At 41.2% G+C, this 19,513-nt stretch overlaps 3 protein-coding genes across 4 annotated transcripts; 2 read left to right on the forward strand and 1 right to left on the reverse strand.

Annotated features, from left to right (window-relative positions):
* Positions 1-502: 502 nt before the first annotated feature.
* LOC134674567 (uncharacterized) lies at positions 503-5,677 on the reverse strand. The gene is made up of 4 exons (XM_063532682.1): positions 5,553-5,677; positions 4,835-4,972; positions 3,992-4,135; positions 503-822 (listed from the first exon to the last, which is right to left on the reverse strand). Exons 1-4 carry the CDS (start codon positions 5,661-5,663, stop codon positions 640-642), a joined length of 576 nt encoding a protein of 191 aa, XP_063388752.1. The 5' UTR covers positions 5,664-5,677; the 3' UTR covers positions 503-639.
* On the forward strand, positions 688-18,565 carry LOC134674571 (uncharacterized). 2 transcript variants are annotated; one of them, XM_063532688.1, is made up of 3 exons: positions 16,559-16,650; positions 17,488-17,774; positions 18,458-18,565. In XM_063532688.1, the coding sequence occupies exons 1-3, from the start codon at positions 16,581-16,583 to the stop codon at positions 18,512-18,514; spliced, it is 414 nt and encodes a 137-aa protein (XP_063388758.1). In that variant the 5' UTR covers positions 16,559-16,580; the 3' UTR covers positions 18,515-18,565. The 2 variants fall into 2 exon arrangements, 1 of the variants encoding a protein (XP_063388758.1); XR_010099627.1 differs by lacking the exons at positions 16,559-16,650; positions 18,458-18,565 and adding an exon at positions 688-801 and having other exon boundaries at positions 17,488-17,799.
* Positions 8,779-10,736, forward strand: LOC134674772 (uncharacterized). Its single transcript, XM_063532904.1, has one exon. The coding sequence runs from the start codon at positions 9,461-9,463 to the stop codon at positions 10,730-10,732; it is 1,272 nt and encodes a 423-aa protein (XP_063388974.1). The 5' UTR covers positions 8,779-9,460; the 3' UTR covers positions 10,733-10,736.
* Positions 18,566-19,513: the final 948 nt, after the last annotated feature.

A 19,513-nucleotide genomic window follows, 5' to 3' on the forward strand; every position in this document is an offset into this window, starting at 1 on the left:
TCAACTTAAAAACCCCTAAAACTGTACTATTATTTTGGAAAACCCACTAAATAAAAAATAAAAGAAATTATTATAGATTTTCCAAATTTAGAACATTATTATGATTTTCAACCGGTTCGACATTTTAATGATCATACATATGAACGTTATACATGGATGGTCAAGAAAATCTTGTCAGTAGAAAACGGCGCAAAATTCAAATTTACTATGAGACGATATCTCTTCGCGACTACATTTATTCAAATTTGCCGCAATTTTCTACTCTAAAAAAAAACCCTAAAAAACCAATAAAAATATTTGGCCCCTAAGAAAACCCCTAGCTGATATATTTCCCCCTAAATTTAGTGGTAAAACCACTAAGTTGGCATCCCTGCCAGTGACAGTAACTGACAGACGTCATAATTAGTATTTTTTTTTCGAATAGACTAGGACCATAACCATTACCCATACTGCCCTATTTACAACATAATTTGCACTTTCGTGCTAGTTAGTGGCGACGAGGATAGCGAACATGAGACAGAAAGCACACAAAATGATAAAATAATACTGTTATTGAACATTATAGTACTTTTTAGTACTAATACTAAGTATATAAAATGTCCAATAACGGTTTTATTTTTCAAGAAAATTGCATGGCGATTAGGAACTATCCTTATTGTCCACACTCTTGGCTTTAACAATCTGCATGTGGATATCGAGGCACATGATCGTGACAGTGGGCAGGGCGATCTCCCACCTGACTAGCACGGAGCCGTACCAGACCTTCTGCACCACCGCGTGGAAGACTGCATCCAAGTTCAGGTTTTCGAACTTTGCAGTTATCTGATAAATAAAAAAAAATTACCTAATGACAGTGGCGGATTTACTCTAAGGCCCGGGCTCAGAATAAATAATATTACTAGGTACAGAAGACTCACTCTTTAACAAAACGCGTCTGTTACGATCAGCACAGATATGGCCGCTAGGTGGTGACAGCGCCACGCGCGGCTTATGGATTTCCCCAAAATTGGTGTGGAACGGATGTACCTTTAGCTACCTATAGCAAAGCGACGAAATCGCGGAGTGAGTCACGTCTGAGCAGCTACCGCGAAAACCGAAATTCGCAAATTGCGGGGATCTTTCTCTTTTACTCCAATGAAGGCGTAATTAGAGTGAGAGAGAAAAATCCCCGCAATTTGCGAACTTCGATTTTCGCGGCTATAGCCCTGGCCCGGGCCTAGGGCGGCAAAAAATTAGGGGCGGCAAATTGTGACAAAAAATTCGTTGACGTTGACAAGAAATAGCTTAAAATGTAGGTAGTCAATATGATGGGCGCTGCGAAAGGGGCGGCTATAGGGCCTGGGGCCTTGGGCCTAGGGCGACAAAGACTGCAAATCCGCTAATGTCACCAGTTTCGTCGATTTGTAGCTTAGACGATATGTCCTCCAGATATCCTCTAACTAAAATTTATGGCATCCAATTAGTCGGAAATATTAAAAAATCGCATGCAAGGCCATTCAAAAAAATAATTCTCATAGGGTTCCATACGTCAAAAGGAAAAAACGAAACCCTTAGACTACTTTTGTCGTGTTTTTGTACAGTCACCAGCAATAATATGTTACACAACGAAGGCCGCAAAAATATCTAACACGATCTTATTCGTAGTACAATAAGTGCGCGTCACATATTTTTGCGGCCTTCGTTGTGTAACCGTATCTGCTAAGCCAAAGAGCGCTATCTCAAAAGAAAATTCATTGCTAACTTATACTTTAGTTTCTATTACTGAGAATTCCATTTTCAAAATCATTTGTTTTTGAGATAGCGCTATTCGGCTTAGGAGGGCAGTATTGCTGGTGACTGTAGGTGTCAAAGCCAATTCACTTTTTACCCGACTACGGCAACGCAAAAGGAGGGTTATGATAAACTATTGGACCGACGGCGATGAGTTAAAAACTTAGTACAGACACCACACGGGATTATTTATATGCCATTTAGGGTTTTTGCTTTATTACAAATTCTATAGCGTAAGTACCCAAGTAGCATTGCAAGCTGTATATAAGCTGTATTAAAGTTTATTTGTATACTATAAGCTGTACAGTTAGGCTGTACAAAGGCTGTATAAGCGCTTATACAGCCCTTATAAGTAAAAAAAGGGCCCAAATTATACAGCCTTTGGCGTTATTAGAGCTGTAGAGTAGCTGTATAAGCAATACATAAGCTGCATAATAGCTGCATTACAGCTATATTTCGGTGTAACAGGAAACCTTAACACTACATATAATCTCTTATAAGTACGATATAAGAATATAAGTTTTAAATGAGTTATAAGAAAGAATTACAAGAGAATAATAATCATTTAAGAAACTAAAATGTCTTAAACTTGTTCATTCGTAATATATATAGTAATGGCGACAATAAAGTGTTATAGTGGATGGTAAAAGTAAATATTATACAGGACTTGAATGGAATATTACATTATTTGTAAGTGCGGATTATTATTTATTGTGAACCTGTGTATCTTTTCTGGCAAAATATTTACGCGCCTACAAAATAACAAAGAGAAACCATAAGGAAAATATCATAAATCGGTAAAGTTACTGTTTGTTTTTAAGGTTAGAGTATCAAAAATATTTATAAATATTAATTCTAAGGCTAAACAATTTATTTTAGCTGGTAATCATAACACGGCGTTAGTCTTCTAAATATTTGCAAGTATTTCTTTAATTATATTAACAAATACGTTTTTTTTTATTGTAAAATGGCGACAATTTTTAAACAGCCTACAGGATAGTTGGAGAGCATTATAATCTTAGTAGCTGTGCTGTGTAATAAATGGAGTGTCTTTTACAGCTTTTGTAATTAAAACAGCTTTATAATAGAATATTTGTATTCGTTTGGCTGTATTTCGGTTCTCCGTACATAAGTTATAATTCTCTTTAGAGATCCGTATAACAAATAAAAAACCTGTACTGTAACTATCATATATTCCTTTAGTTTTATAATACACTTATGTTCAGAAATCATTACACTACTATACTTATACGAGTGTAAAATTACGCCAAAAGATTGAGATAAGCGACTCTATCAATAATACAGAAAAAAGCTGTACTATAGCTGCCATTTATTCATTTGGTTTTATAATACCCTTACAGACAGAAGTTATACAACTACTATTCTTATAGGAGAGTAAGATTACGCCATAAGAAATAGCGTTAAAACGGGGTTGACAGATACATTTGTACAGCTACAAGTGCCAAGTGATACTACAATACAGCCTGTATACAGCTTTTACGATAAAATTAGCTTGTAGTGTTTCACAACACTTGATGTTTTAAAACGGAGTTGACAGATACTTTTGTACAGCTAAAAGTGCCAAGTGTTACTACAATACAGCCTGTATACAGCTTTTACGATATAATTAGCTTGTAGTCTCTCACAACACTTTTAGTTTTATAGTAGATTTTTTATATTCTGATAAAGCACCCCATGCTTCCGCAGAATCCTTTATAATGATTTTATACAGCTTGAGCTGTATAATGTCTGTAAAGTACCTTTTATACAGCTTAAATCTTTTCTGACACTCTTATACGTCCCTTAAATCACTCTAAGTTCTTAATTGGCTGCTATATTGATGTTGCCGACACTTCCATGCTACTTGGGTATTAAACAACTTATTTAGCTAGGACCCTAAATGGCGCAACAATCGCGGAGTATGAACGTACACATTTATTATGTCGCTAACGTGGGTTATAGACTAATATCAGGCGTGTCTCACTCCGCGATTTCGTCGCTTTGCTATAGGTAGCTAAAAGTGCATCCGTTCGGCCCCAATTTTGGGGTTTGCCATAAGCCGCGCATGGCGCTGTCGCCACCTAGCGGCCATATCTGTGCTGATCGTGACAGACGCGTTTTGTTAGAGAGTGAGTCTTCTGTACCTAGTACTTTTATTTATTCTGTGCTAATATGCTTTGGAAATGCTTTGGAATAAGTAAAAAGTAAGCAAAAAACCTACCGGTTTCAACGTGCACTTCTGATTATTGTAGGGTAGGGCAAGTGCTTTAAGCACTATCTGTATGATCGTGTTATGGCAGTTCTGGTTCTTTATCTCGAAGACTTTTATCTTGCCTTGGTCCAAGTAGAACGCTTGAATGCGGAACTGTAAAAGAAACGTATAAACGTAAACGTAAAGGAGATGATCATGCGCCGAACATTTTCTGATATAGGTATTTTTGCTAAGAGAGACGACCGAAAGCAGAAAGTGTCTCTCTCAGCAGATTGTGCCCTGAAAAAGGATAATTGTAATAACTGTAGAACTTGTAGGTACAAGTCTCATGCAGCTTAGATGTTTGCATATGTGTTACGTTACGTGGAACTTATACCTGAGGTGCCCGAGACTTGTACCCTTATTCATCGGTGGATCTAGTGAAAAAAGGGTAGGTACAAGTCTCGCCCAGTTTAGGTGTAAGAGGGCATAAGTGTTACGTGGAAACTTAACCCTTGTACACCTGCGCTGATGAGATCGTGTCAACTCGTCCAGTATCTATTGTCGGGGCCCGTTTCTCGAAAGCTTGTAACTTGTATTACAAGTTACAGGCTTTTGAAAAAAAGATTGTGAAAGTGCCAGTGAGTGAGTTTTGAGTGGGTTCAGGGTTGCTTATATTACAAGTTGCAATCTTTTGAGAAACGGGCCCCTTGAGCGTACGTACCATCAAGTTGACGATATAGAAGACGAATGTGGTCACATTAACATTGAATGAAACAAAGAAACACAACCTATTTAAAAGATAGGTAGGTACAGGCTGTCTAAAGAAACGTGCGGTTTAAGAACTTCTTCAAAACTTGTTTAAACCCCGACCTTGACATTCTTTATATCCTTCTGATTGACGACGGTGCCACGGAGGACCTTGCTGTTGAAGACTGAGACGTTGGTGTGGAACCAAGGCTGCTCCTTAACGCAGGTTGAGGTGTTGTACATTATCAAATTGTATGGACCCTGGAATCCAAATATGTTTTTTAGTGAAACGCATCGCGTTTAATGCATAAAACATCCGCGCGCTGCAATGATCATGTTTGGTAAATAGTTTTAATTGAACGTCCTATCTTTAGAACGACACCACACGATTAGGGTGGAAGCGAAAAAAATATCCTCATTTTACGTTTAGGGGAGGTACAATAAAATTTTTATTTTAGTTTTTATTTTACCACTTTGCCGGCAGGATTGATTTAATCATCCATGCCAAATTACAGCTTTTTAATCTATCTTCTACCTATCACTGATCATGGAGCAAAGCCTCGGACGGAGAGACGGACCGACATGGTGAAACTGTAAGCGTTTCTCGTTGACTATGAAACCCTAAAAAAGCTGTGGCTCTCTCTAAATTAGAACAACGGCTAGGTAATAATACGTCACATCACATTTAGAGTAAATTATCTATTTACAAGGGTTACTCTACGTATTGGCTTCGGCCCCACGCACGCCTATCAAATGTCTGGGACCCCGAGTCCCCGAGGTCCCGAGATTATGTAAATGTTCTATAGTGTAACGATCATATTTGAATTTGATATTCACTCACTTCTTCTATGGTAAAACTTCGGCACATGACTTCACCAAGCCCAAACGTAGCAATAATCATACCAATAAAATACAACTGCATTGTGTTATTGATGATGTTGCACTTATTCATGAAACGCCGCCGTATTTAATGCATAAGCACAGGTACAAAGTAGGTATACTAGTTCCCTTCAAAATCTTCAAATACAGACGATAAAATAAATGGCAAGGCAAGAAATTATCAGTAAATACCTACATTCATCATTATTATTTTTACATTAAATGGAAAACAGATAGAGATCTATTTAGTTTTAAATTTGAATACCTACTCACACACAATTCGCTGAAATAAGTAGTATTGTTAACCAAGAGATGAAAGGCACTCATTTCTGCTGAGGTATATTTCCTGAGGGTAGGTACTTTAACTTACAATTTAGTAAAAGTTTCGTTATTTTATGGAATGGGGATTTAACAGTCAAAATGGAAATTGTATACCAAATCCATTTGAATAAAATGTACGGAACCCTTTGGGCGCGAGTTCGCCTCTCACATACAGACAGTGGCGAATTTGCAGACTTTGCCGCCCTAGGCCCTGTAGCCGCCCCTTTCTTAGCACCTATGATATTGACTACATTTTGAGTTATTTCTTGTTATCATCAGCGAATTTTGTGTCTCAATTTGCCGCCCCTAAATATCTTGCCGCCCTAGGCCCGGGCCTACTGTGCTGTGCCTGGCAAATCCGTCACTGCATATATACAGACGAAGGACATTTGACAGGGATGGACGACACTGTCACCTTAAACAAGTTTTTACAATGTTTTTAAACATTAGATTATATCTAATTATTAATACATTATATACCTAATAATCTTATACCTTTCAATTAATTTAATCGTTAAATAAGTACGCAAATATACAATAAGTAACTCAAGTTTAATTTCGTTTTAATGTATTGTCACAGAATAAATAATAGTACTCGGTACAGAAGACTCACTCTCTAACAAAACGCGTCTGTTACGATCAGCACAGATATGGCCGCTAGGTGGCGACAGCGCCACGCGTGGCTTATGGCAAACCCCAAAATTGGGGCCGAACGGATGTACTTTTAGCTACCTGTAGCAAAGCGACGAAATCGCGGAGTGAGCCACGCCTGGTATTGTACAGTTGTACAGTGTCTACATTGCTGCAAATTGCGTTCGATTTTTGGATTATTATCATAGAGAAATATAAGTAAGGGAAGAGTGGTAATTTCATACATCAGTTTACTTAGCAAAACGCGAGTTATTTCATAGTCGACATCTAGCGTCAAGTAGTGGATTTATCCGCTACTTGACATATATGTCACGAGTGTCGTGACTGACAAAATGTGTATTGCTAAGGCACTGGTCCCACCGCGAGCTAGTAAGCTATGACGCTACGTCTTACGTAGGCGAACAACGCGCGAACGCGGCGCGGCGCGGCGCGGCGAAAGCGGCCGCCGCCGCGCCGCGCCGCGCCGCGCCGCCTGACATTCGCGTGCAAATCGCGCCGCACCGCGTTCGCAACGAGATCGCTTACGTAGGACACTTCTATGGGCATCAAAGGATTGATTTCGTCGCGCCGCGCCGCGCCGCGTTCGCGCGTTGTTCGCCTACGTAAGACGTAGCGTGAGCTATCGGCTATAAACACGAACAAAAGATAAGCACTCCCGTGTAAATAAAAGAGACACGGCGATATTTATAGTTACTCGCCCAGCGGTGAGCTATAAATATCGCCGTGTCTCTTTTATTTACACGGGAGTGCTTATCTTTTGTTCGTGTTTATAGCCGATAGCTCATAGCTTACTAGCTCGCGGTGGGACCAGTGCCTTAAGTAGTAGTAGTAGTAGAACTGTCAAGTGACAATAGATGTAGCACCGACCGGAAAATCTAATGCTCAACACCATAAGACTAATTCCGCTACTCGATGCTAAATGTCGATTATGAAAATACTAAGGTAAATGTACGCTTCACCGAATGCTTAAGCCCTAGACTTACGTTTAATTTTTTTATTCGTTCTGATATTTTCTTACGAATATGTTCAATACTAAAGTAGAAACATAGATAAATTTGTCCTCATTTAAACATACCTATAAATTACTGAAATGATTGGACGTGTATTAAAAACATTTTTAAAGTCATTTCTTCCAATTTCCTTGTTTGTACCGTTTACCGAACTAAGAAACGTGATTTGCACATTATACCGAATAGGGAGCCCGCATTACCGAACTAGGAAATAATTGTATGAAAATATGGTGTTGAGTGGTGCTCAAACTTCAGTAGTTCACTATTAAATCCCTACTATGCTTCGTTTTTTAGCATTATAAAGATGGTAAGCGATCTTGACGTGTCTTTTTTATTGAAATAATTCTTTTGAAAAATAAGTCAGTAAGTAAGGTACGCAACAATTATAAAACATGTACGCATATGTATAAAATAATTTGGCTGTTTCATAAATTTTGGCTGGTCCATTTTCTATGGAAGGGTAAATTTTTTTTCACGATTTCGGAGTTGGTCCCATAGTAAAAGTTGCTCAGTATAATCCCAAAACCTCCCTGGGAATGTAGTTAATTTTTAGCCACCCTGTATGTGAACCCCGGAATTTCATAACAAAAGATAAAAGTTTAAAAAATCACAATCGCCCACGACGAGAGGAATCTAAAAAAAATTTTTGAACATCATGCTTCATTATTTTTATTATCCTATTCAGTTTTTTGTCCACATTCCAAGACTATTATCAGGCGACCAATAAGTATGTCTAAAGTTTGAAAAGCGCTGGCATTGAAATAATGGTCACAAAAAATAAACATATAAATATCGACCTAGCCGTTATCGTAATAAGGATGATATTCTCATGAACGTCGAATAGAAACATGGCCTACGCAAACATGAGTTCGGTAGCAGAGACCATGGGTCCCATTCACCGAACGGCCGTTCGGTGAACGAAACATGGAAAATATGTGGAACCTATTTCGCGAACGGATTTTGAAAATAGTATTTTAATCGTAATCAATGTGGTATAACTACAAATCTATCATTAAATTTAATACTTGAATCCATTACAAAACCGTACATGTATAAAGTTCTTGTTAATACTGACGTAAAATATCTAAAATTATTGTTTGATAATAGTCTTTCCAAAAACCTTATTTTGATGCCAAAAAGTCGTAAAACATGAACATTTCAAACGCAGTTTTATAATAATCTATATAGGTTATTGTTGTTCAGGGGGGGAGGAGGGAGTAGGTACGCTCAGGTATGCGACGCTGGGCTATTGGCCAACACCTCAAGTCCATCATACACGTCCCCGTCGTCCCTGTATCTGCCGCCGCGGATCAGGGCCGAACCCACCCAGGGTCTCATTGGTGGGTGGGTCGTCCCTCCTGGGCAATGCTAGTGGTCGGATCGGGCGTCGCTATATTTACCAACTTACCCCGGACCACTAGTAGCGAAGTATGAGGGCCCCGCCTGGTGTGGGCCACGCCAAATGTTGTGGCATTCCAACCCGCCAGGTGTTCCTGTCCTTACCCTAGAATTCCATCTTTCAATCCCATGATCCAAAATGTCACTTCCTTTCTTTATTCCCGTCTCAACTTTCCTTCTTCTAGGGTTTGCAGTCCGGAGCCTGAATGTGCGGAATAACCCTTCCGCACATTTGGGACCCGGAATGCAAACCCTAGACTTCCCTTTCACTCCACAACTCCTACTCCACTCCAAGAGGAGACAACCTCTTTAATAAACCCCAATCTAAGGTGGACCAATCGTGCCGAGAGATGCGTGGCTGAGGGGGAGCTCAGTCGCTAACGATGACCCTCGATACCGGGCAACCTCGAGGTGTATTTTGCCTTGTTCCAGCAAGCGGGGCTCTGCTGGCAACTGACCACATTTTTCCCTAGCTTCTCGTGGGATTTGTATGGAAGAAGCAAATAAAAAAACTGAAGGTACCCTGGAAGACCTATGCCAGGAACTAATGCCCCTGATGGTAGGTGCGGATGATTCTGCCCAAACATCGGAGCAAGCCATGGAGGGAGTGGAGAGCGCCGACACGGTTGAAAGGAGCGATACTCATTGCCCAAACAACCCAACGGAGGCTCCCAACCCTGACATGCGCAAGTCCGTCAAGAAATTGACGGGCTCTGTGAAGGGCCGCTACAAAGCTCTTAGAGGACTAGGAGTGGCGCACGAGGAAGCGCTACAACTGTCCGCAAAGAGCTTTGCGGAACTTAAAAAGATGGGGTACAAGTTCGGGTCCTCACACTCCAAACCCGAGCCGAAATCGGCCAAACGGCCGCGCTCGGAGGAGAAATCGCCACAGGGTAACGCTAGCAAGTTCCCAAAGGTGAGTGAGAGCCCTACAACCCAACCCCAACCTCCACAACCCTATAACGAGGTCCTTAGCCAAGTCCGGGTCGGAATCAAGGACTCCAAGCCGATGAATGTCGCGCAATTGGGGTCCCTATGCAATACCATCCTGCAAAAGATTGCGACCCTGGAAATGGACAAGGGACCAAAGTTTAAGGGTTACGCTTACAAGCCAGGCTGGTTACTCATTACATGCAGTGACCAAAGATCTAAAGCCTGGCTTGAGGAAATAACACCAACCCTAAAACCATGGCCGGAAGCCAACCTCGGGGTCATCCCTGAAAATGAGCTTCCTAAGCCTAATATAGGGATGGTGTTCATTCCTGAGATAGACGACTCCAAGGTCAAGCAGTCGCTATCTCTACTCTATGCGCAGAACCAGGGGCTGCACACAGAGTTATGGAAGATTCTCCACACCAAAGTCGAAAAGGGCGGGGTTATGGTAACCCTGTCTCTAGACGACGTGTCGGTGGAGAACCTTCAAAAAAAGGGCCTAAAGGCAAACCTAGGTTTCCGGGAGGTCCAGTTTCGGCTAAAGGGCCAACCTAAGACCCAACAGCCAGAAACGCAACCCACCCAAAACCCTACACCGCAGCCTGCAATCCCTGTCCCACCCACCACCCTAACCCAAACACCCGCCCCAAAGGTGCCTTCCGGCCCAAAGCGGGCGGCTCCTTCCACCTCCAATCCTACTCCAGGATCCTCGGGGATGCAGCGGTTTCTCGCCAACAGGGGAGGCCACAGGGGCAAAAACCGTCCAAGGGGTAGAGGGAACGGAGGAGGCCACCAAGGGCACAACAGTGCCCACCGCCGTGGCAAATAACGACGCAACCAGGGGTAGGGGGGTGATGTTCCTACAGGCCAATCTACACCACGCCATAGCGGCCACTGCGGTCGTAGAGAAACTCTTCGGCGAAAATGGCCTGGACATCGCCCTCATACAAGAACCATGGATAAACAACAAATCCATGGTAACAGGACTCAACAGAGCAGGAAAGGTACTAATCGACGAAAAAGGTGCTAAACCGAGAGCCTGCATCGTATTTAACAAAAACATTAACTTCTTGCCTGTTGCAGAACTATGCAGTGAAGACACCGTAGCTGCCTATGTCAATCTCAAAGGGAGAGGAGCACTGAAGGTAATAGTTTGCTCCGCCTACCTGCCCGGAGAGAAGCAAGACCCTACAGAAGAACTGACTAAAGTGCTAGAGTACGCTCAGGCACAAAAGGCGGAACTTATTGTGGGGTGTGATGCCAACGCCCACCACACCATCTGGGGGAGCACTGGAATCAACAAAAGGGGTGAGTTACTATCCCAATTTATCTTTACCAATTGTCTGCACTTGTTGAATAAGGGCAACACGCCCACCTTCGTAACTAGAGCTAGGCAAGAAGTATTAGATATAACCTTTGCTACTGAAAAGGCGGCAAGCTGCCTAGTCGACTGGCGAGTCAGTAGCGAAAACTTAATGTCGGACCACAGACATATTTTGTTCAGTGTTAAAGACTCTCTAGCTAGGGAATCACTAATGCGTAGAAATCCAAAAGAAACGTCATGGGAAGCCTATAAGACTGACCTCGAAAACCGTCTAAAGGATTTACCAAAATATGTTAAAACACCAGACTCTCTCAACCTAACAGTCGACTTATTATCCGAAGGCATACTTAAGGCCTACGAACAAAATTGTCCTTTGAAGGAGTCAAAAACTACTAACTCAACGACGTGGTGGAACAAAAGGCTAGAAAACCTCCGCAGGTCCACACGTCGCATATTCAATCACTCTACCACACCGAATGAGTGGGAAAGGTATGGTAGAGCACTGACTGAATATAATAAACAAATCAGGAAGGCAAAAAGGAAGTCCTGGAGAAGGTTTTGTGAAGAGATTGCCCAAACTCACAAAGGAGCACGAATTCACAAAATACTCTCCAAGACACCAACCAACTACCTCGGTCTTCTTAAAAGACCAGATGGCACTTTTACGAACACAGAAGAGGAAACTCTAGACCTGCTCAGAGGCACCCACTTCCCCGGTTCGTACACAACCAGTAACACACAGTTATGCGCCCAAAGGAATAATCAAATCCACAGGGCACGCAATATAGACTGGAATTTGGCAACTAACATCTTTAGACCAAACAAAATTAAATGGGCTTTGGGAAAATTTAAACCATTTAAATCGGCGGGAGAAGACGGAGTGTTTCCAGCGCTTTTACAGCAAGGACAGGACCTCCTCCTCCCGCATCTGGTCAGAATATTCCGAGCAAGTTTTGCGTGGGGAATTATACCAGATCAATGGACTAGGGTCAAGGTACGATTTATACCAAAAGCAGGGAAAAAGGACTATTCACAGCCTAAATCCTTCAGACCCATTAGTCTAACATCGTTCTTACTCAAAACGATGGAAAGAATCATTGATCAGCACATTAGAGCGAAATACCTGGTGGAGAGACCACTAAGCGTAAACCAACATGCTTACCAAAAGGGAAAATCTACGGAGACTGCCCTACTCGACCTGGTTGACAAGGTGCAAAAAACCCTAGAGGAAAAGCAAACCGCTCTATGTGCGTTCCTTGATGTTGAAGGTGCTTTCGACAACACGCCCACAGAGACCATACTCAATGGTATGACATCAAAGGGAGTAGACGAAATCACCACCAGATGGGTACATAGCATGCTCTCGAACAGAGTAGCCACTTTGACCATGAATAATATAGAGCATGCATTTTATACCACTAGAGGGTGCCCACAAGGAGGCGTTCTATCCCCACTATTATGGACCCTAGCAGTGGACCAACTTCTTGCAATCATGTCAGGCCAAGACTTTGACACACAAGGATATGCCGACGACCTTGTAGTTATCGTCAAAGGCCCTTGCCTCAGCACCATATCCAACCTAATGCAAGGAGCTCTAAACACAATATTCAAATGGTGTAAAGAAAATGACTTGTCCATTAATCCGAGCAAGACTGTAATAGTACCATTCACAAGGAAACGGAAGCTCGATAAACTAATAAAACCAAGACTTAATGGACAAATAATACCGTTCTCGGATGAGGTCAAGTATCTAGGGGTCACTTTTGACCAAAAGTTAACTTGGAACCCTCACCTGAGAAACATTATGCAAAAAGCAAAAATGGCCATGTGGTCATGCTGTCGAATGGCAGGAGCAAGATGGGGCTTAAGACCCAAAATTGCTATGTGGTTATACACAGCGGTAGTGAGGCCAATTGTCACCTACGCCTCCGCAGTCTGGTGTAACAAAACCAACCAAAAGACAGCAATAGACACTCTAAACAGCCTGCAACGCACGGCTTGTTTAACAGCTACAGGCGCCTTCTCCTCGACACCGGGAGCGGCCCTAGATGCACTGCTAGACATCATACCACTCCACCTGCAGGTGCAAAAGGAGGCCAAGCAGTGCGTCTACAGAATATGCACGCTAAACAGGCCAAAATGGCGCTCTCAGGCATTAGCCAATCTAAAGGCCTGGGTTTTTGCAAATAGAACCCTTAGCATGCCCACTGATGACACGCACACCGAATGTCATCTCACCAAACTGTACACAGTAGAAATACCTCCTAGAGACAAATGGATCAACAACCAAATGTACGTCGAAGAGGGAAGCCACGTTTGGTATACAGATGGTTCCAAAAAAGGCAATGATGTAGGATGTGGGATCTATGGTGAGAGACCTAAGCTCAGAGCTAGCGTCAGCATGGGCACACAGGCCTCAATCTTCCAGGCAGAAGTCTTCGCCATCAACAAATGTGCGGAGATCAACCTGGATAGAAACCTAAGACACCAGCATATCTACATCAACTCAGACAGCCAGGCTGCTCTGCTGGCACTAGAATCCCTTGAGTCAAACTCAAAACTAGTCCAGAACTGTAAAACAAACCTAAATGCACTGGCTAACTCCAACAAGGTCACACTTAGATGGGTACCAGGGCACTCCGACATTAACGGAAACGAAGAAGCGGACGAACTTGCTAGAAAGGGCGCAGACACACCCCTGGTCGGCCCAGAACCGTTCTGTGGAATCACAAAACGGGATGCATATTCTCTGCTCAGCAAGTTAGAAAAAACGAGAGCAACCGAGTGGTGGAAGTTCGTTAAAGGACAAGAACACTCGAAAGCTCTAATCAAAGGGTTCAACAGCAGAACTGCTAAGGAGCTTTTAGGACTCAAAAGGCACAAAACCTGCGCGGTGACCAGAATACTGACTGGACACTGTAAGTTGAATAAACATATGTTTCAAATTGGGAAGAAACAAGATGCGACATGCAGGTTCTGTCAGGAGTCAGAGGAGACTGCAATGCACATTCTCTGCTCTTGTGGACCACTAATGTCAAAAAGAAGTACCTACCTAGGGCGACACGTAGTGCAACCCTATGAGGTACAGAACATTACGGCCCAAAGAATCTGGAACTTTCTGGATGCAACGGGCATTAGTAATGATCTTTAAAGGGCCGTCACAATAGATCAATGCTGGTCGATGCGACACTCAAAGGCCCACAACACCACAATAATAATATTGTTGTTCGGCAATTGCTCATAAAATTACAAATACATTAAGTTATTTGTGAAATTAGGTAGTTAATCTAAATAGTTCGTAATCAACCATTAAAAAAATAATTTCAAAAACATACGCTTTCCCTGATTTCGGACGCTGTTCGATAATACCTTCCAATCAAATTGTCGGTGTACTCATCACCGAACTCACATTAAGCTTAATTTCTGATAATATGACTGCACTAAATTAATTAAATTTACTAAAATACACAAACTAATTAAGTAGTCACACTGAAAAACCATACTTTGAAACACAGAAATAAATTTAAAAGGTTTTATGACCTTAAGAAATATACGCAACTTCTTACCGATTTCTTTAAGGTTGCCCATACAAAGTGGCAATCGGGAGCAACGATCCGTTTCGATCAGTTACCACGTCCCAACTGCGGGACAAATTGGCCGACTCTGAGGCATAGTTGAAGGGATAGGTATTTAACTCGTGGAAAAAAAATACGCAAGTAAATATCAGCTGTAAATAATCGACTTATAGCCTAAAATAGAAGAAATTCGGTGATACGGACGGATATTGAGCGTTCGGTGGAGCGTACTTTTACCTTAATCTTTTTGGTACCAAAACTGATGTATGGAATGAGCACTCGTGTCTTACTATATTTCTCTATGCAGGTATCCCTATCCCATGAAGTCTCCCGTGTCCCACAAAATTTATAATTACCCCAGTCACCCTGTATAAGGATTCTTAGGTAATCTATTATTACCCACTATACTAAAATTCATGATTTTTTTCGCTTGTCGCTTTTTTATCTAATCTAAATAATATTACATATATAAGTATTACATTTTTATAATTAACTTGTCGGGCGGTAGGTAAGCTGTCACGAACGAATTCAACGTAACGTACAAAGTTATAATCCTTAGCTATCGAAGTAGAAGTACATTTTATTGCCAATTCGCCAGCAATAAACACAGAAAGGTAGATTAGGTACTCGTAGTATCAAAGACTAGTAAATAATAAAAAACTACTGGGGCCCATTTCTCGAACGGTATTAGACTAAGAGCGGTTTCGCACTACTTCCGATCCGAATCCGATCCGAACCCGTGAAAATATGGTCCGTTGTAGCCGTAGAACTATTTCTATGGTAAGTTACGCACTAGATCCGATCTCCGTTATCCGATTTCTTTCCGTCATACTAGAATCTCTATTCCGGAGAAGATTTTTGACGGACCGAGGTAGCCTTAGTATTATTTGTATGAACGCTCGCGCACTGCGTCCGAGTTAAAGCCGAGCTGCGTACGAGCAGAGAGGTAGCGGGGCGGGCGGGGTATGCGGCTGGGTGACGTGAAGCGGCAGGCATAAATAAATAAATAAATATTGGTGGACGTCTTACACAGATCAACCTAGCCCCAAACTAAGCAAAGCTTGTATGGGTGCTAGGCGACGATAAACATACTTATATAGATAAATACATACTTATATACATAGAAAACACCCATGACTCAGGAACAAATATTAGTATTTATCACACAAATAAATGCCCTTACTGGGATTCGAACCCAGGACCATCGGCTTAGCAGGCAGGGTCACTACCCACTAGGCCAGACCGGTCGTCAACTCCATCGGTCGGTTCATCCAGTGTATTATTAGTCCACGAACTGTCAAATCGTATGGGTTGCCATGACAACTCACTAATAAACTACTTCTTTTCATTAGAATAATATCGTACAAGAAATGGGCCCCAGTTCTCTGGGATACCATTTATTGTAGATGATATATCATAACACATCACGTAGGTCTTACCCACGGATAGCTTTCTTAACACACCTTGTAACAAATGACATGAGAGTTAGAGTTAGACCACATGCAGTAACTATTTCCTGCTGACCATCCCGCATAGAAATTACCGTGTTAGTTGTGTGATGCGTCATTCCTCAGATGACAGTTCAATACAAACGGTTGTAGGTAGGTACTGACATTGAATGGAGATTGCCAGTGCTTATTATTTACTAGTCTCTGCCAGCAATAAATATCAGATAAATGTAGATTAAAACTAATTATAGATTAAAACTAATATAAAACCCACGGTTTTCTTGTCAATTGGATATTGTAAAGTGCAAGTGCTAGACGATCGCTATCGCTATGTCGTTCTTTGGGAAGCAGTATAAGAAAGTTAGGGCTGAAAATGCATTGGAGGTCATCGGAAAGCTAAGTAAGTGGAAAATCTTTACAACTTGTAACACCAAATACTGAAAAACTATCTATGCCGTATTTTCAGTCAGTGTAATCATAAAGTAAGTATAGAATTCTATACTAACTTGAAGGTGTACTTCATGTGTATGTAGGCATTTTTTAAAATTTATTTTCTAATTTCCAAAAACCGCCACCAATATTTCAATATTTATTTCATGTCATCCGTCTTTGGGACCTTTGGGTTTACGGTTACCGAATTGCATATTATGCGTACAAAATTGCAACTTAATCGCACCTGTCGACAGTGGCGTATTTGCCCTAAGGCCCAGTAGGCCCGGGCCTAGGGCGGCAAAAAATTAGGGGCGGCAAAAAATTAGGGGCGGCAAATTGTGACAAAAATTCCCTGACGATAACGGGAAATAACTTAAAATATAGTCAATATGATGAGCGCTGCGAAAGGGGCGGCTATAGGGCCTGGGGCCTAGGGCAGCAAATACTGCAATCCGCCACTGCCTGTAGATTTGGAGCAAATTATTTGTGACAGACGAACCCACAGATGCATGCATCCTAAAAAGGTGTTTTTTTTTACTTTTTAAGGCAGGAATCGAAAAAATGTTCAGGTTCCCAAAGCGGAAACAGGCGATGCTTAACTTTTTCATAGAAAATTACTATGTACTAAGGTTCATTAGACATGTATCAACCGGGATAATCACGGGATAAAGGTAATCACGGTCCATATCCCGGTCGATATATAAAGTCATAATCATAATATGATCATACCATATTGTCATAATAGTCTAGTGAAACTAAACGTGAATCATTCAAAACTGTACTAAGGTTTCTTTTAAAATTCCAGATCTTTCTGAAAAAACCGTGGCTCTCATTACCAATCCTGATACCATTTCCACCTTCTCCAAAAACGATGACGGTACCCTCCAGTACGTGGTCAAGAGTGGCTCTGGCGCCCTCGTTCTTGACCAGAAGATCGTCCTTGCAGAACACAGAGATTTTACAAGCCCTGATGGCATGGATACGAATGTGAAGTTTTCGCTAGATGGAGATGTACTAAAATCGCATTTCCATTTGCCCGATGGTAATGTCGTGCATATGAACAGATATTTTGAGGGTAACGGCATGAGAATGGTAAGTTAAATTTTTTTAACGGTACCGAGGGATGAAATTTGCCAAATAGTTACTGTGACCTTGGTGCGCCACACCTATAACTTATGGGTGCGGTGCAGCGTGCACTGTGACCTTGGTGCGGTGCGGTAGTGTATTACGGCTATTATAGCTGCGTACGTCCGGCAGACAACGAAATTAATCGAATGTGCGCCTGACCATTGCCTCACCGCACCAAGGTCGCAGTCCGGTGCGGCCGTTTGTAACGGCATAGTAACGGCGTTACAATAACGTCAATTTGATATAAATGTCATTTCCTATCGGAATCATATCGGAATACTTTTATCGCAATATTTATTGGTAGATAAATAAGTTTACTGGCAAGTAAAGCCCGCTAATTATGATTATATCACCATATAAACGCGTGATAACGTGATTAGATGATAAGTTATATAAATTCGTTATAATACCTACTTACCTAACGTAACGAGGATAACGACTAACGACGTAACGGTTTTGATATAAAAAAAAACGATTCTAATCAAGATTACTTAAGGCCACATCGCGCGTAAATTTTAAAATTATATTGAACATTGAGCGTTTCAGATTGTCTCTAATTTCTACAAAACGTTGTTAGGCAAGTAATTTTCACAGAATACATTACTAACCCTACTAAGACTACTAATAAGAGTTTTCGCTTGTTTCAGGAAATATACACTAAAGGTTCCGCAGAAAAAGCTACAGTTTATTACGAGGTTGTTTAGTTAAATTATCATTTTATTTATTTAATAAAGTTAAGTTTCGAATAAATTATATATACCTAACTTTTAGTAATTTTTCTTATTTTTGAACGCCCGATGAAAAAGAGGCAGTGGTGGATTTGCGGTCTTTGCCGCCCTATTAAGGGTAACATTCAATTTCTGGCCGCAGCTGCACTACTGGTACTGAACGCGTCGGAGTTATTGTCAATTTCCATAATAAAATAAACAGTAGTGCAGCTGTCGTTGGAAATGGACTGACACCTTATGCCGCAGGCCCTATAGCCGCTCCTTTCTTAGCACCCATCATATTTGACTACATTTTGAGTGTTCGCAGTCGACATCTAGCGTCGAGTAGCGGAATTATCAGTAACGCTACTTGATACTAGCAAAGATATATATGTAACTGCGTATAAGATAAATAAAGTCTAAGAAAAAAACGTGCCTCGGAAATCAAGAAAAAGTCATTCTCGAATAGATGGCGCCATTACCTTTGGCCTATTCTCGGCTAGATGGCGTTGACGACACCGTTTGATATTTAACAATTTTAACACATATCAGTGAAAGAACATGGGTCAGTATGGAACAATAAAAATTAAAAATCATATATATTTATCCGTATACATATTTTGATTAATCTATACATGTTCAATTTTATTTTAAGTTTTAATCGTGTGTACGTTTAATGGCAGTAAATGTACCGTGGCTACAAAATTTACTATGGCAATAGCCCTCTATACTATCTATTCTCTTTGATACTAGAATGCTCAAGTGTCACGTCACGACTCACGAAAATTGTATTAAACAACGATTTACAACTAATATTAAAAGCAGAAGGAGTTGAAAATATAGTTCCGGTTAATCCGGTTATAATATTAGCTGAACATTGTTGAGCATGAGACTTTTCGTCTTCGGGCGTCGGAACATCTATTGTCAAGTAGCAGTGGTAATTCCGTTACTCGATGCTAGATGTTGACTACGAAAATAATAGTCGTTTTGGTACTA

Source organism: Cydia fagiglandana, chromosome 20 (genome assembly GCF_963556715.1).
Source record: "Cydia fagiglandana chromosome 20, ilCydFagi1.1, whole genome shotgun sequence".
NCBI classification, from domain to species: Eukaryota; Metazoa; Arthropoda; class Insecta; order Lepidoptera; family Tortricidae; genus Cydia; species Cydia fagiglandana.

What these genes read in the sequence shown, in the direction of transcription:
- LOC134674567 (XM_063532682.1), bottom strand. Translation starts at nt 5,663, where the DNA reads ATGAATAAGTGCAACATCATCAATAACACAATGCAGTTGTATTTTATT. An exon ending in GAAGTTTTACCATAGAAGAA is followed by an intron (nt 4,973 to 5,552) that starts GTGAGTGAATAT and finishes TTTGGATTCCAG; the next exon opens with GGTCCATACAATTTGATAAT. An exon ending in AGAAGTGCACGTTGAAACCG is followed by an intron (nt 823 to 3,991) that starts GTAGGTTTTTTG and finishes TTTATTTATCAG; the next exon opens with ATAACTGCAAAGTTCGAAAA.
- LOC134674772 (XM_063532904.1), top strand. Translation starts at nt 9,461, where the DNA reads ATGGAAGAAGCAAATAAAAAAACTGAAGGTACCCTGGAAGACCTATGC.
- LOC134674571 (XM_063532688.1), top strand. Translation starts at nt 16,581, where the DNA reads ATGTCGTTCTTTGGGAAGCAGTATAAGAAAGTTAGGGCTGAAAATGCA. An exon ending in GGAGGTCATCGGAAAGCTAA is followed by an intron (nt 16,651 to 17,487) that starts GTAAGTGGAAAA and finishes TTAAAATTCCAG; the next exon opens with ATCTTTCTGAAAAAACCGTG. An exon ending in AGGGTAACGGCATGAGAATG is followed by an intron (nt 17,775 to 18,457) that starts GTAAGTTAAATT and finishes CGCTTGTTTCAG; the next exon opens with GAAATATACACTAAAGGTTC.